We start from the raw sequence: 16987 nt of genomic DNA, 5'->3' as shown, positions 1-16987 counted from the left end.
TTGTTTTAATAAGTGAATCAAAGTTGAAAAGTATTTTTAAACCGTAAGCAAATTTCATTTAATAGGTTAGGCTTAGTAGAAATGTTTTTCCAAATAAATGTAAAATAATTATGGATATTGCTTTTTCATTTTTCAAACAATATACCCAAATTTAAATAAAAACAATTCTCAAACAGAACCATTATTTCTAATTTCCAACAAAAATAATTTGGATAAAGATATTTATTTATTTGTTTATTAAAAAAATGCTACATAACATAACATAACATATTAAAGTAAATAATAATAGAAAATATAAAAATTCCACATAAAGTTATAAACAAGGAAGTGATGATGTGTGCAAGTAAAAGAAATGGTCCCCATGGACAAAACCAGCCAACAAAGACAGGAGAGAAAAGAAGCATGGAACTTGCATACTGCAGCAAGTCGTCATCTCACTTATCACACCCCCTATTCCCTAAAATTTTCGAGAGTAATTTTTAAAAATAAAATTTTATTATTTTTTTAAAATAAAAGATTATTTGTAAATTTGATATATTTTCAATTTATTTTATGAGATTTATTTGATTAAAATGGATATTAAAAGTATAAATTTGAAAGAATGATTTTTTGTCTATTAAAAAGTGAAATATAAATTTTTTTTAAACAAAATTATCCTTGAATATATATTGAAGTTGTTTTTGTAAATGTAGGCATTATATTATTTCTTTTTTTTTTTTTTAAAGAGAAAAGTCTTTTATTTTATTTTCTCACCCTTAATTTTGCTATTACAAGATCTTATAATAATACAATACTATCTCTTAACATCGTCCCTTAAACTAAGGTAGAAATATTTTTTATTGTGAGTTTGTTTCTTAGAATATTTCTTTCATTCTAAACACCCACTTGTAGCTAATGGGCTTTCTTTCAGGTAGTAATAATACTAGAACATGTACTATTTTTCAAAATAATCATATCTTCATCAATCATTGCTTGTTTCTATTGATTCACACGTAAAGCTTCCTCAACACAAGTAAGTTCATAGGTGGCAAAATAAATCTTTGGTTTAAAAATCCGAGCTTTAAACCAAGTGACCATAGGATGAGTGCTATCACAAGCCTGCATGGGAACAAAAGCTAAACTTTCATGTGTTTGGCCCTGTGAAAGAGCTTTATGACCAATAGCAATATCATAAGCATTAGTAGCAAGAGAGGAGATAATAGGTTCTAAAGCATGAGCAACATTAGTAACAGATTGGACAACTTCTAGAAAAGTAAAGCTACCAAAGGAAGGGATTATTGGGAGAGTAGCAAAAGGAGTATGAGGAAAGGACAAAACTGAATAAGGTGGAGACAACTAGATTTTATGAGCAAAAGGAAAGGAAGACTCGTTAAAAATGTCATCTAGAGAAACAATAATTCTACCATTAGAATCAATACATTTGTATCCTTTATGATTGAGATTGTAACCAAGAAAAGTACATTCAATGGACTGAAATTGAAGTTTGCGTTTATTATAGGAATGAGTGTTAATAAAACAAGACCAACCAAATATTTTTAAGAAAAAATAATCTAGGAGGGTTTAAAGGAGTTTATAATGAAGAACAAAAGTTGGTAGTCTATTTTTGAGATGAACAAAAGCTTTACATGCTTCATCTCAATATTTCATTGGCATTGAAGCAGTTATTAACAATGTGAGACCATGTTCTACAATGGTTCTATGGTTGCATTCAGTTAAGCTATTTTATTCATGGGTGTAAGGACAAGAATATTTATGAACAATGTCATTTGAGGTTAAAAATTTTGTGAAAGCTCAATATTCTCCATCCTAATATGTTTGTATGGCTTTGATTTTAAAATCAAATTGTAATTCATCTTGAGTTTTGAAATTAAGAAAGACTTGAAATGCATCTAACTTATATCTAAGCAAAATAAATCTAAGAAAATCTTAAGTAAGCATCAACAAAGTGAATACAGTAGTGAGAACCACTAAACGATTGAAAGAGAGAGGAACCCCATAAATTAAAGTGTATAAGTTGTAGAGGTTGAGCGTAAATAGTGTTAGAAGAAGAAAAAGTAAATTTGTGAATTTTTCCATGACAACAATCCGAGTAGAAGGAAATTCCATTTTAATAGGACCATAAATGTTGCAATTAGACATAATAGACTTTACAATTTTGAGGGATGAATGTTTAAGTTTGTAATGCCATAAATCTAAAGAATTCAAAGAAACGTGATAATCCTAATTAGTTATATTACAAGATTCAAGTTTACATTGAAAGGAGCTAGAAACATCATTATGAAATGAAGAAGTGGAGGACTCACAAGAGGCTATAGAAGATGAAACCGATTGTGGCTTTGATGAAGGCAAAAGTGTGAAGTCGTAAAACACATAGAGCCCATTTTTAACTCTCCCTGCCACAAGAATTTCCTAGGAAGTTTGATATTTGACACAACAAAGATTAGGAAAGAACTCAAAATACACCTTTGGCAAATTTAGAGACGTTGAGCAAATATTTAGAGATAAACGGAACATGAAGAAGATGATTTAAAGAGAGCAATTTTGAAGTAAATTGAGCCCTAAAGGATGATTGTCCAATATATTTAATGTTCAAACATGTTCCATTACCCATCACAATCTTATCTTGACCAACAAATTCAGTCTTATTCATCAGGTTATGGATGTTGGGTGTGACATGATTTGTAACTCTAGAATCTAAGTACCAACTAGAGTCATAGGCAAACTGAGGAGTAGTTGCAATCATAACTGTCATTTGTAACGGACCTTAAGCAAAAGAAAAGTCATTCTAAAATAAAGATGGACCCTGAAATGACCGATGGTAACATTAGTGCACCATGACCACACAATAGACATTGAGGTCTTTTAATCAAATATTTCTATTTTTTATGTTTTCAAATATTTTTTTAAAATTTTTTTTTTTTTCAATATTTTTAAAAGTATCCTTTGCATCTATTTAATTATTTTTAGAATAATTGTTAAAAAATAATTAAAATATATTCTCTCTAAAAAGGCTCTATTTTTAGAGTAGTTATCAAAAATTATTTTTTTTATTAAAAAATTATTAAATATATTTTTAAATTTAAAAATAATTTATAAAAATCGCAAATACTTCCAAACATGCTCTTACTGGTTACTACCATGTAACTTAATTTTAAGACATACGTAAAACTTATGTTATCTAGAAGGATTGCTTCATTGTTTAAAGGAACAACTAGATATTAAAATTATAAAATAACATGATGAAGTGTTGAAAACAATTGTTGTGATAAAAAAGGAAAAGAAGAACCTGAGCAGACCCACAAACCGCCCCAAAAACACCCACTTACTTGATTTGCACTATTTCTTTCTTTTCTGAAGCAACCCCACCATGCCCTACACCCTACACCCTACACTCTACAGTACCCCCCATTAAAATATAGCCCACTTATGCGCTACAATTCAAGTGTATATACATATCATATCATCCTCTATTCCAAAGTTGATAATTTGATTTTGGTTTCATTTCCTTGATTGTCTTCCACAACTATCCATATGCCATATATATTGATGTATTTTTGAACATTGAGCTTACAATAATTAATCCCACAATGGAGGGCCTCCATGTCCACTGTCCTAAAACTTAGGACAAGTCCTCATCAATATAGATTTTTGTTTTTGTTTTTTCTTTTCTTAACTTGTCTTTTTTTTTTTTTTTTTTTTGGTTTTTTGCTAATTTATTTTGGTGGGGTGATTAAACTTATACCCACTTGTTCCCATTACAAGGACAGCTTGACTTTGAGCCTTGCCCAAGTTTTGAGTCTTCAAAGTCAACATTAATTTTCTTGGGAAAAGAGAGTATATTTTCTTCTGGTTTTTTATGTTTCATTGGTTTTGGTTAGTATCTCTCAAGCCTAATTAAAGTAAAAATGCATAAATGAGAATAATTATAAAAAAAAAAATTAGAATATAGAATAATGTTTTATTTTTAGAGTAGGTTTTTTCTATTAAATTATCAATTTTTCTAAAAGTTTAAATTTATAGAATATGAGTTCAATATGTGTATCATACGTCTTAACACCTTCTTTCATGTGCGACTTCATATTCACATATGGAAAAACAAATAGAATTTTGGATTCATATCAAAACAAAACAAATAGGGGAAATATTAAATTTAGAGAAACAACTCAAATACAAGACCTCTCGTTAAACCAAGTTCTGATATCATGTTAAATTATCAATTTTCCTAAAAGTTGAAGCTTGTAAGTTTTGGATTTAATATGCATATCATACGCCTAATTACCCTCCTTCATGTGTAACCCTATACTCACATGTGGAAAGGTAGACAAAATTTTGAGTTTATATCCAACGAAACAAATAAGAGAAATACAAATTATAGAAAGGCGACTCAAATATAAGACATTAAGTCAAACCAAGTTCTGATATCATATTAAACTAATAATTTTCCTAAAAACTTAAACTTACAAATTTTATATTCAATATGCATATCATGTTCCTTAACGGTTTTCATTTACTTCTTTATCCAAAATTAAAAACACCCATATATTACAGTACAATATTCTCATAAATTTCAAGGTCAAATATTATTAAAATCAATATTAATCATTAAATTTTAGTGACTAAAATTAACTTCTAAAGATCTTAGAACATGAATGAGTCTGCCACCCACTGGTATTGTAATCGTTAGGGTTGAGAGAGGGAATGACTAATGAGTAAAGAATAGAGCAAAAGAGAGATGGAGCGTCAAGGTCTAAAAAGAGTGGCTTTCAAGAGTGAAACTCCAAAACACTCTCAAGTTTTAGCAGGAAAATCCAAGTCTAAGATCCTATGCAAATACAACCTCTTTTTTAAATTTGAACACGCCAACCATGAAAGCAACGCTTGTTTTTGTCTCTCTTTCATAATTATGGTTTTTGTTTGTTATATTCTCCCAAACTTTCTTCCCTATCAAAATTTCTTTCTTGTGTACTATTCTTAATGGGTGAAAAGGAGTCTTTTCTTTAATGGGCAAAATGAGAAAAAAGGAGAAGTCGGTTGATTACATAAGATTTTGATGATTTCATCATATTAGGACCAACCACAACTCCATCTTTTGCTTTCTACTTCTATTTTTTTAAAGGGCAAGGATTTCGTGTGCCTGCATGTTTTCCCGATTAGGCTTTCTATCTTTTGACCGCATGTCTTCTCAAGTGATTTACCTTTCATAATTTCACTCATGACTTTCCAATTTTCTATTTTAATATATATATATTGTATTAGTTACTATTAATCTCAATTGATTTTTTACCTTTCATAATTTCACTCCTGACTTTCCAATTTTCTATTTTAATTTTTAGGTATGAGTTACTATTAGTCTCCATTGATTTTACCTTTCATAATTTCACTCTTGACTTTCTAATTTTTTTCTTTTTTTTGTATTAGTTACTATTAGCCTCAATTGATTTTACCTTTCATAATTTCACTCCTTACTTTCCAAATTCCTATTTTAATATTTCTTTTTTTTGGTATTAATTACATAAATAACTTTCAAATGATGAAAATATCAATAATTATGTATATATCGATACTTTGATTTTACAAATATATTGAAATATATCGATAGATATTTTAATACATAATATGAATGATATAAAAATTAATGAAAATTATGAAAATATTAACAAAAACTCTAAAAATTTATATAAGAAGTAAAAATAGGTATTTTAAAGTTATTTTTTTTAAATTGATATATATAATTTATTATATTTGATAATAATATAATATATAAATTATATAAGTACACATTTATTTAATAATTAAAATTTAAAAAAAAATTAAAAATCGGTGAAATATAGTAAAATAAAATAAAATAAAATCCGAAAGTATCAATGAAATATCAATTGAAATGCAATGAAATATCCAAAAATATCGTTTAATATATCTTCCTGAATTTCTTATTGAAATTCATGAATATTTGATATATCAAGAATATATAAAGACATATCCTCAAATATTTTAAACCTTGCATATAACAATGTCAAATTTTCTCATATTTTCAAAAAAAAAAAAATCCAAATTTTAAAATTATTTATTAGTAGAAAAAAAAAATTTAAATATTTATTAAGAGAAAAAAAAAACTTAGGCCTTAGAGTTTTTAGCCTTTAGTGATATTTTATCCATGAAGCGAGGAATATTCAGTCACTTAATTTTTTAATCATCTCATAAATTAGATTAAGTTTTAAAATTAAAAAGATAACATTCCAATAGACCTTGATAGGAGTCATAGGACCTAAAATGGTGCGCTGAATGTTTGTGTATCAGGAACAATGCTTTAACCACATCCTTGTACAAACCCTCTTGGAGTGGAGTGTTGAAAGGGCAAACTTGAAGCTACGTAGATAGGATGATAGGATAATGCAATCCGTACACATCCACTTGTAATTTTTTTATTCCCAAATTAACTAAAAAGCAAAAGGCAAGATGTAAGGTAGGCCATGAAAATGACCAACCGACCACACTTGACAATTTCAAACACTAGGTAAGGGAAAGAACCACTTTGTCATTTTCTCATTTTTTAGCATTTAATAAGCATATTAAATGTGGTGTAATATTAAGTTTTTTATTCTTATTTAAATTGGGCAAGTGCTTGGCTATCAAGATTATTCAAACATGTAGTAACTTTTACTGATAAGCAACAAAATATTGATACTTAAGTTGTTCATCAAAATTCAAATTATTCATTGACGAGAAAAAAAAAATATATATATATATATATATATATATATATATATATATATATATATATATATATATATATATATATATATGGTTGATAGAACAGACACAATTAGAACAAAAATAAAATCAAGGAAAAAAATGAGTTTTCATACATTCATATGAAAATAATTATAAAATATAAATTTTCTGAAAATAATTCGAATTTCATGTACTTATCGATAAAAAGTAGTACTTAAGATGATCAAAGATACTACATATATCACTAAAAGATAATACTTGAATGATAAAAAATAATACATTTGATAAAAAATATATGAAATATTCATTATACTTTTTATAGTTGTTTAAAAATATTTCAAATTTTTAAATAAATTTTTATTTTACAAAATATCATAGCAAGATTTAAAAAAAAAAAAAATTGTTTTTACAAACTCTTTTTCAAAACTATTTTTAAAAATATTTTCCAAAAACCCCACCAAAACTTTTCTTCCCTAACTCATGCAAGAGAAAATGAAAGTGGTAGAGACAAAAGGAGGGGAAAAGTTGGATGACTTGGGGGGGACTCATCAAAATATCGAAGGAATGGGAGTAGGAAGACACAAATGATTAGGGAGGGCATATGGATATCCAACATGGCAAAGGGCGGCGCACCAAACACTTAACACAAACGGTAGCCACCTGGATTGCTGGGATATATACATACTGAAAGAGACATTTTTAGTGTAATAAATGTAAAATAAATGTGGAAAGTCTTGAAACACAAATTTGCGGTGGAGGGGGTGGCGTGAAAACATGGAATCACGCCGTCCAAAACCAACATACCTTTCATCTATCTGCCACCCCCATCACCACGCGCAATCAATTCCCCTTCCTTCTTTCAATTCTTTCATTTTCTTCCTTCCATCTTCTTTGCCTTCTTGCTAGCTTCTTTTACATTTACATCTATGTATATATATACCTCTTTGCCTCTCTCTCTCTCCTTCACAGCAACTCTCATCTCCATCTCCCTTCATACCAACAACATTCAACCATCACCAAAACAAATTCTCCTCCATTTTTTTATCAGGTTAGTACACACTTTTTTCTTATTTTTTCGGCATACCCAACAATTATGCCAGCGAATTCGAGAGCGGGAGAGAGATTTTAGAAAGCTCTCATGTCTTCACATTTGATGTTTGTAGAGAAGTTAAAGTTTGTTCCCTTTATATCTTAGTATTATTAATTACTCACTCTGAATATAGTGATTCATTTACTCATGTATGAACGAGATTTCACATTTCCATGCATGTTTATCAATAATATTACTATCAAACCTTTGATTTCTATACTAGTTCATTTAATTTCTATGTTGAACTTGTTAAGGAGCATGACATACATATTGAACCTAAATATGTAAATGTGAATTTTTTAAAAAGTCGGTAGCTCAGTATGGTATTAGAGTTTGGTTTGACAGAAGATCATGGGTTCGATAAGTATATTTGAATCATCTCTTCATAATTTGCATATTTGTTTCCCCATTTATTTCTTCCCTATTATTCTATTGGAAAATTAAGCTAGGATTTAATATAAAAAAAAATGCAGAATGAGTATTGAGGGAGAAGAAATGAAGTGTAGTTGGATGAATGCAGAAGGTTAGTGGGTGTGAAAAGGGTTTTCCACCAGCAATATCAGCATGAGAATATTATTGAGGGCATGAGCATTTGCTAGCAGAGAGTGGACTGCACTCAAAGAAACAAACCATGCTTGTGGCAGTAAAGTCAATCTTTTCGGCTACTTGATATTACTTTTATGATCAAAACTTTTGGCTATGTTCATGCAACTAACATTCCTATATTTAGTTAGGACCATCAACCTAAGTTTCTTGGTGGGTTCCACGCTTGGTCTGCCATTATTAATTCTCATTCAAATTTCGTCTAGAAGCATTGTTAAAGGCACACATAGATATATGTAAACCTAATTATCATGATCATATATCATCGCATTGGAGCACGATTGGGTCTTGATGATTATTAACATACAAGGAAAACCATGTGTAGGATTCCATTGAATCATTGTCTTTCGAAGTTGCTTCAGATCTGCAAGTACCCTAAAAGAAACCTTCATGCTCTCTGTGTTTATTTATTTACATCATGCTTCATACATCAACTAATAAGGATAATTAAGGTATTAAAATGGCAAGGGAACTTGGATTGTTTTGTTCAGGAGAAGTTTTGCAATGGAGATGGAATCATGCGTCCCTCCTGGCTTCAGGTTTCACCCCACCGAGCAAGAACTTGTGGATTATTACCTCAAGAGGAAGATCAACTCTCTTAAAATTGATCTAGATGTTATTATCGAAATCGATCTCTACAGGATGGAGCCATGGGACATCCAAGGTACTAATTAGTTCAATATACAAATGGAAAAGAAACATCGTAGATTTAAGAAGAATTAATAGAGCTTTTGTTAACATAGATGTGGTTTTGGTTCATTTGTAACAGATAGATGCAAGCTGGGCTATGATGAGCAGAATGAGTGGTACTTTTTCAGTCACAAAGACAAGAAGTATCCGACGGGAACCCGGACAAATAGAGCTACTGCTGCTGGATTCTGGAAGGCCACAGGTAGAGACAAGGCTGTGATTTTAAGGAACAGAATCATAGGGATGAGGAAGACCCTGGTGTTCTACAAAGGCCGCGCCCCCAACGGAAGGAAAACTGATTGGATTATGCATGAGTATCGACTCCAAACATCTGAACATGGACCGCCTCAGGCAAGTAATTTATTCATCTAATTACAACTGCATGCCATTTTTTGTTTCCAGTGTGCAAGGAAGTTGAATTTTTAACAAAATAGGGATAATTTAAGCCCTGATCAGTAACTGGTTTTAAAACAGTTTTTAAAAATTATTGTCTAATGTTTTGTAAAACAAAAATTTGTTTCGGAACTTGAAAAGGTTTTTATTTATTTTTAATATTTTTAAACATATTTTAAAAATAACTTTTATGTTTAATACTTTATTTTTAATCATTTTGTATGCTTGTATAATTATTTTTTAAAATAACCCTAAAGAATAAAGTGAAAATAATATAAAACAATTAAAAGATGTTGGTTGAAAATGTTCTATTTTTTGTTCTTAAAAATAGAAAATATTTTTTTATTATTAAATGTGTGCTTTTTATTTTTGGAAAACATATCAGACCCTTCATTTTCTAGTATAATAGTTCAAGACAATTTTCTTCAAATGGTTCACTAGAAGTAGTTGTTGCCTCTTAAAGAAGTATATATATATATATATATATATATTGGGAGCTAGGTTGAAAGTGTTGCCTGCCAATATGGAAGGCCCTTTACTTTTTCTTTATAAAAGGACAACAGATCAGGGCCCTTAACATGAATCAATTGCTTGTTAACTAAATTCAATAGACCACCAATATCCCTCTATAGCATATATATATATATATATATCCTCTGCATGCATGCAATTATTGGTAAAAATTGCTGAAAAGGGCAATCGTGGTGCAGGAAGAAGGATGGGTGGTGTGTCGGGCATTCAAGAAGCCAACTAGTAGTCACAAGCAAAGTTATGAAGCTTGGAGTCATGCTTACTATGTGAGGGATAGCAGCCATGTTGAACCTCCATCACTCCCAGCTACTCTAAGCCCAATGCATATGGTCCACCCAAATCAAGGTTTTTACCAACGATACTTTGGTTCAGAGCAAGAGCTCATGTACAACCATGGGATTATGAACAATCAAGCCTTTGAAATTCCACAGCTCGATAGCCCCAGTGCCCTTTCCCCAAGTTTGGCAACAAAAGAAGTTTTCGAGCACAATGGCATGAACAATAGCGAATACTTTGAGGACGAAAACAGCGATCATGCTAAGCAGTATATCGACTGGAAAAATTTGGATGATTTGCTCGCATCACAACTGGCTGACACAACATCATCAGCCCCATTAGTCCCCTACAATTCTGAGCTAGGTGCTCAAAATCCTGTGAGCCATCTTCTTGGATGCTTTCCTGATTTGTAACCACGTCCTGTAAGATTAAAAATTCATCATCATAACGTAGAGTCATTGTGTACTAGAATCAGGGTTTTAAGTCCTGTTCAGAAGTTAAAGATGAGAGTTTCCATTCTAGACATGCAATAGAAATTAAAGAATGAATTGGTGTCATAAAAGGAGACTTCTTGCAAAACAAGTCCCCATAGGTTCTATTCCATGGCTGGAAGTATTAATCCATCCCTTTCATATGTAATACTAGTAATTGTAAATTGCATTTTGCACGCTTAATGGCTTTGTTTTGCCACCATATTGAGTTTTTTCTCTTTAATAATTATTTGTAGTTCTTGGAAGACAATGCATGTATTTATTGGCCATATTAAGGGGAGGCAACAACCCTGTTTAGCTTTTTGCCATAGTTTTATTTTTCATGGTGGGACAGTAATATCCTACATTGGATTGGGGAAAAAGTTTTTGATGTTTTATATGAATGAGTTCCTTTTAACTTTGTGGACATATTTTAAAGTTGTGATGACCCTTTGGACTCAAAGATGACAATATTTACACTAGTGGAGTATAGAGTCAATCTCTGATCTCGATGTAGGAGTTTGTTTAACCCTATAAACGGTATCCATTTATTTGGCTCACTATCTTGTGAGACACAACAAGGATGTTGTGTAGGATAAGGGAAATAGTTCCTAACATCTTTTATTATTTGGCTCACTATCTTGTGAGACACAACAAGGATGTTGTGTAGGATAAGGAAAACAGTTCCTAACATCTTTTAAACCCGTGATGTACCCTAGGAATCTACTTCCCATTTTACCTAGGATTTTCCTCCACCTCTTGTTGGTGCAAAGTCCCAATCCAACTCAATGGGCTATGCTATAGGTTGATGTTGTGCTTCAGGTAGATATTGATGACAACTTATGTGACTAGCTTATATTCTTAGTCATTCTAGTAATTGTTGCAGTCATGCCATCAACATATTTGTACCTACTCTATTTAAATATCACATCCACAATAACAATTGTAATTGCTCCATGTATCAAGCCATTACATGTGAATCATGAATGAAAAACAGAGCTTTTATGTTCAAGTTTTTACAATTTTATGGTATCAGAGTTGTATAGCTCCACCAAGCTACCAGTCTTGCTGTCGGTCAAATCTTTCAACCTCTCCACCAACACTAGCCTTCACTTCTATTTTAATGGCTAAAGACTCTCACTCCTCTGAGTCACTTTCATATTCCATTGTTATTATCATGTCGTATGGAAGCACTCCCTCAAGCACATTGGTGTTGATTAATGCAACAACACAACTTCACCTGAAACTCACTAGTAGCAGTATCTCTCATGGAGAACAATGTTCTCTACACACTGCTTTATGGTTATGCTTTGATGGGGTACATTCATGGATCACATCTATCTCCACTAAAAATGATTAAAAAAAAATCTGATAATTTCTCACCCAATCCAGATTGAGCACAAATTTTAGAAACGCCAAGATAGTTTGCTTCTGCATGCTAGCTATCATGGCATGAGTTGATTCCACCATTGCTCCTCTTGTTGCATCTACTACATTTGCTCAAGAGACTTGGCCTCGTCTACACGCCACGTATGCCAACAAATCCAAGACCAGGATCTTAGGACTCTGAGAGACGCTAAGCCAAATCACCAAATAAAACAAATTTGTTGTTGAATATATGACAGTGATCAAAACTATTGTTGATGAACTTGCCATTGTTGGACCCCCTCTTAGTGAAGAAGAAATGGTGATCAATATTCTTAAAGGTTTAGGATTTGAGTTTAGGTAGTTGAGTGAAACAATAAGAGCTCGAGATTCCTCTATACTCTTTGAAGAACTGCATGGTAAATTAGCAGATCATGAGATGTTCCTAAAGCGTGAAGAATTCAAGAAGGAAAGTGTCTCTATTACAGCTCAACTTAATCAGAAATGTCTAAGCAACTTTGGCAAGAAGGGAAACAACTCAAACACCAAGAAAGGCCAAAACTCTTAACTTTGGAAATGATTACCAAGGCAACAATTATCACGGAAACAAGAATCAACAAGGAAATTTATTTCCTAATCACCATAAGGGCATTATCCATTCAATCCTACTCAAAACCATCTTGTTTGTCAACTGTGTGACAAGGTTGGACATACTACTAGGGTTTATATGTCACTCCCACTTTCCTATCTCACACCACAAGCAAATTTCATTGCTCAAGGACTGCCAACTCACAATGCCAATTGGGTAATAGACTCGAGAGCTTCACACCACATTACTTCCGACCTCCAAAATCTAACCATCTGTTCTGAATATGGTGACACACAGAAGCCGTAATCATTGGTGATGGTAATGGTATTCCTATCACTCATACTGACTTCACTAACTCAATTATCGAAAATTCAAATTTTATGCTTAACAATGTTTTGTGTGCTCCCTCTATTCATAAAAACTTAATTTTTGTTTTGTTTCTCAGTTTTGCAAACATAACAGTACATCAGTACATCAATTGAATTTTTTCTTACTTACTTTGTGGTGAAGGATTTGAGCACAGGAGTAACACTTGTTCAAGGCTGGAGTAAGGGAAATTTGTATGAGTGGTCGATGATTACATCTTCTTCCACCTCAAGGTCACCACCTCAAGCCTATAACACCACCACCAGTCAAGCATCCTTCAATAATTGGCATCGTTGTCTCGGTCACCCTAGTCAGTGTACTCTCAGATATGTTATCTTGAGTCAATCACTTCTAGTGTCCAAGTTATCTTTAGAATCATGTAATTCATGCTTATGCAACAAAAGCCATCAACTTCCCTTTGGTGTCTTCTCTCTTATGAGTTTTAAACCCCTTGAACTTACATTCATATTTAGGGACTTGCCCCATCACATTCTTTGAAAATTTTCAATATTATGTGATTTTTGTTGACCATTTCACCAAATATACATGGCTTTGTCCTCTTTTAAAAAAAAAATCAGATACCACTTTCATTTTTTATTTTCAAACCCCAATCCCTAATTTATTCCGATAATGGTGAGGAATATGAAGGTCTTCATCCTACTCTCTCCAAACATGAAATTCAACACCTTTATTCTCCTCCCACGTACTTCACAAATTGTGGGTACTGCTAAAAGACGCCACAAACACATACTTGAGACTGAACTGACTCTTCTTCATCAAGCCTCCATTCCCTTTCAATTTTGGTTTATTGTATATCAAATGACAATTTACCTAATCAACTAGACGCCAACACCACTTTTAGGTAACAAATCTCCACTTGAGGCCCTCTCTCATACTTCACTTAATTACCATAAACTTAACATCTTTGCTCGCCTTTGTTACCCTTGGCTCAAACCCTAAACACATCACAAATTGGATCTTAAGCACTGCCCTTGTGTTTTCCTTAGTTATTCTCTCTCCCATAATTCCTACCAATGTTATGATCCATCCACCTCAATAAACAATCCCATATCCGTCTTCTTCACCCACTTTATGTGCCTCTACTCCATCTAAGTTGAACTCATAATCACCTGTTCTTCGGCCAAACTCTGTTGCACTGTCTTTAGAAAGTGACTCATCGGCCTCCTCATCAACATAGGTAAGTTCTCTTTACTTTCTTTCTATTGCTTCTGCTCACTCCCTCTCTCCCTCACAACATGACCACCAAATCATTACTCGATCCAATAATCACATTCTTAAGCCCTAAATTTTTTTTAACTACCATGCCATGCTCAAGCTCAACTTGATGCACTTGAACCTACCTCTTTCACTCAAGCTAAAAAACACACTCATTGTAGATTTTCCATAAGTATTGAATTTGATGCTCTTGTTTGGAATTACAGTTAGGATTTAGTTTCACATTCTAACACAAAAAATATAGTTGGGTGTAAATGGATTTTGAGGATTAAGCCCAAACCGGATGGATCAGTTGAGTGCTACAATGCTTGACTAGTGGCAAAAGGATTTCACCAATGTCCTGGCATTGACTTTCATTCCATGTTCAGCCCTGTAGTAAAGCCAACAACCATTCACCTTATTCTCTCTCTTATTGTGCAGTTTAAATGGTTTATTCTCCATCTTGATGCCAACGATGTCTTTCTTTAAGACTTTTTTAAAAAAAATATCTACATGCAACAACCACTTGGATTTTTTGATAAGCAACTTCCTAATCATGTGTGCAAGCTTTGTAAAGTCATTTGTTGCCTTCATTAGGCATTAAGGGCATGATACACTAAATTTAGGAATTTTCTTTTATCCTATGGGTTCAAAAACTCTCAATCTGATACATCATTATTTATTTTTTACCAAAGGCAGCTCACTATTCTTTTGCTTATTTATGTTGATGATATCATAATCACAGGTAACAAAAGCATAGTCATACAATAGGTTATCGATACCCTCTCCCATCATTTTTCTCTTAAGGATCTTGGGTCCTTAAGCTATTTTCTTAGGGTAGAAGTCCTTTGCACCAATCGTAGGTTATTTTTCTATCAACACAAATATATTACTAACATCCTTATGAAAACGAACATGACAGGAGCAAAAGAGGTTCACAGTCCCTTATCTACTTCAACACCACTTCACCTCCATGATGTGAGTATCCTAACTAATGTTACACAATATCACAAAGTAATTGGAGCACTTCAATATTTTACCCTTACATGTCTTGATATTTCTTATACGGTGAATAAATTGTCACAGTTCATACATTAACTATCTAGTATGCATTAGTCTACCATGAAACAAGTGTTATGATATCTTAAAGACACTCTTTATCATGGTCTTCATGTTCATCGCTCACCACATCTTTCTCTTCATGCCTTCTCTAATTCTGACTAAGCCGAGAATGTTGATGATAGATCTTTCACTTCAACATATGTCATGTTTCTTGGTGCCAAACCAATTAGTTAGTTCTTTAAGAAACAACGAATAATAGCCTGGTCCTCCATGGAGGTAGAACATAGGGTTGTGGCAGCCATAGCTACTGAGGTTACTTGGGTCAATAATTTACTCTATGAGCTCTCTTTTCCCATGTTTATGTCATCTACCATTTATTGTGACAATGTTGGTGTTCTTGGGATTAGGTCTTAGAAAACATGACATGATATAATAAATTGAGATTCATTTATAAATTTATTTATTCATATTTCTTAGTTTCCATTTTCATATCATATATGGTTAATTAGTTATCTAAGTATACACACTCATAACTCTTGCATTGTACATGATTTGGATGCATTAAGAGTTACACATAGGATATAAGTCATAGATTCCTTGTAATTGGATAAGTTTTCTACAATTAGTTCATGGATTTGGGCAATCTAGTAGAAGCTATAATGCAGTACCTCCTAATTGGAGGGATGACTTATCTTGACCATCAGGATCATTTTCCCATGGTGAATGTACTAGTGTATGCATGTGATTCACATTGGACAGGACCTTCAGTGAATCATAACGCAAGGCTATCAACTATCATGATTTACCAATCTACTTTATTGCATGAACTTTTAACCTTGAGAGGGTATTGAGCTTGTGCCAAAGTCAATACGAGGCTTAAACCTATGTGTGAGATCCTAAAGTGGTCACATTCCTAAGGAATGAGTCACTTTTGATGGAGGTTGATGGCAACAGGAGTTCTCAATAGAGGCACCAAGATATCTCATGGGATTGAGATAGTGTATCCCCTTAAGTGTTCCAAAGGACATGTGATCAAGAAGACTATGGTCATAACATTTCATTTGATGGAAATTTGACATATGCTTAGGGTTAGAGTATGTCAATTGATCACATAATAAGTGACGTATGTAACTCAAGGATTGGAAAGGTAATCTTGATAAGTGATAGCACTACCTTGTTAGATTATGAACACCAGTTCATGAGGATCCTACGTGCAATAAATAGTAAGACATGGACCCAAACATTCACTTCGTTGTAATAACATAAAGTACTAGAGTGTAGTTGATTATCTTTAGTGGAATATTAAATCAACTTTAAAATTGGATTATAAGGGAGTCAGTATTTTCCTATAGGTCCCAATGGTCCCTAGTTAAGCTTCTAAATAAAAAAAGATACATTTGTTTTAAGGATATTAGGTTTCAGACTCGTAAGTGTGAATATGGGTGTTTTGGTAAAAGCGTAAGGTTGCACTAGATCTTATGAATTGGTTTTCTAGTATGAGTTAATTAATTAATTAAAGCCCAATAGGGTTAATGAATTAATTAAGGCTCAAGTGGGCTAAATTAATTAACCTAAGGCCAATTGGGCTCAAATCACTTAAGACCA

General features: G+C 32.4%; 1 protein-coding gene across 1 annotated transcript; it reads left to right on the top strand.

Annotated features, from left to right (window-relative positions):
• The first annotated feature begins 7548 nt into the window (after positions 1-7548).
• On the top strand, positions 7549-10877 carry LOC100265732 (NAC domain-containing protein 30). The gene is made up of 4 exons (XM_002267742.4): positions 7549-7780; positions 8917-9089; positions 9195-9466; positions 10219-10877. The coding sequence occupies exons 1-4, from the start codon at positions 7659-7661 to the stop codon at positions 10726-10728; spliced, it is 1077 nt and encodes a 358-aa protein (XP_002267778.2). The 5' UTR covers positions 7549-7658; the 3' UTR covers positions 10729-10877.
• Positions 10878-16987: the final 6110 nt, after the last annotated feature.

The sequence above is a fragment of the Vitis vinifera genome, chromosome 18 (genome assembly GCF_030704535.1).
Source record: "Vitis vinifera cultivar Pinot Noir 40024 chromosome 18, ASM3070453v1".
NCBI classification, from domain to species: Eukaryota; Viridiplantae; Streptophyta; class Magnoliopsida; order Vitales; family Vitaceae; genus Vitis; species Vitis vinifera.
The sequence above is the reverse complement of the archived record's forward strand: the minus strand, read 5'-3'. Positions and strand labels throughout refer to the sequence as shown.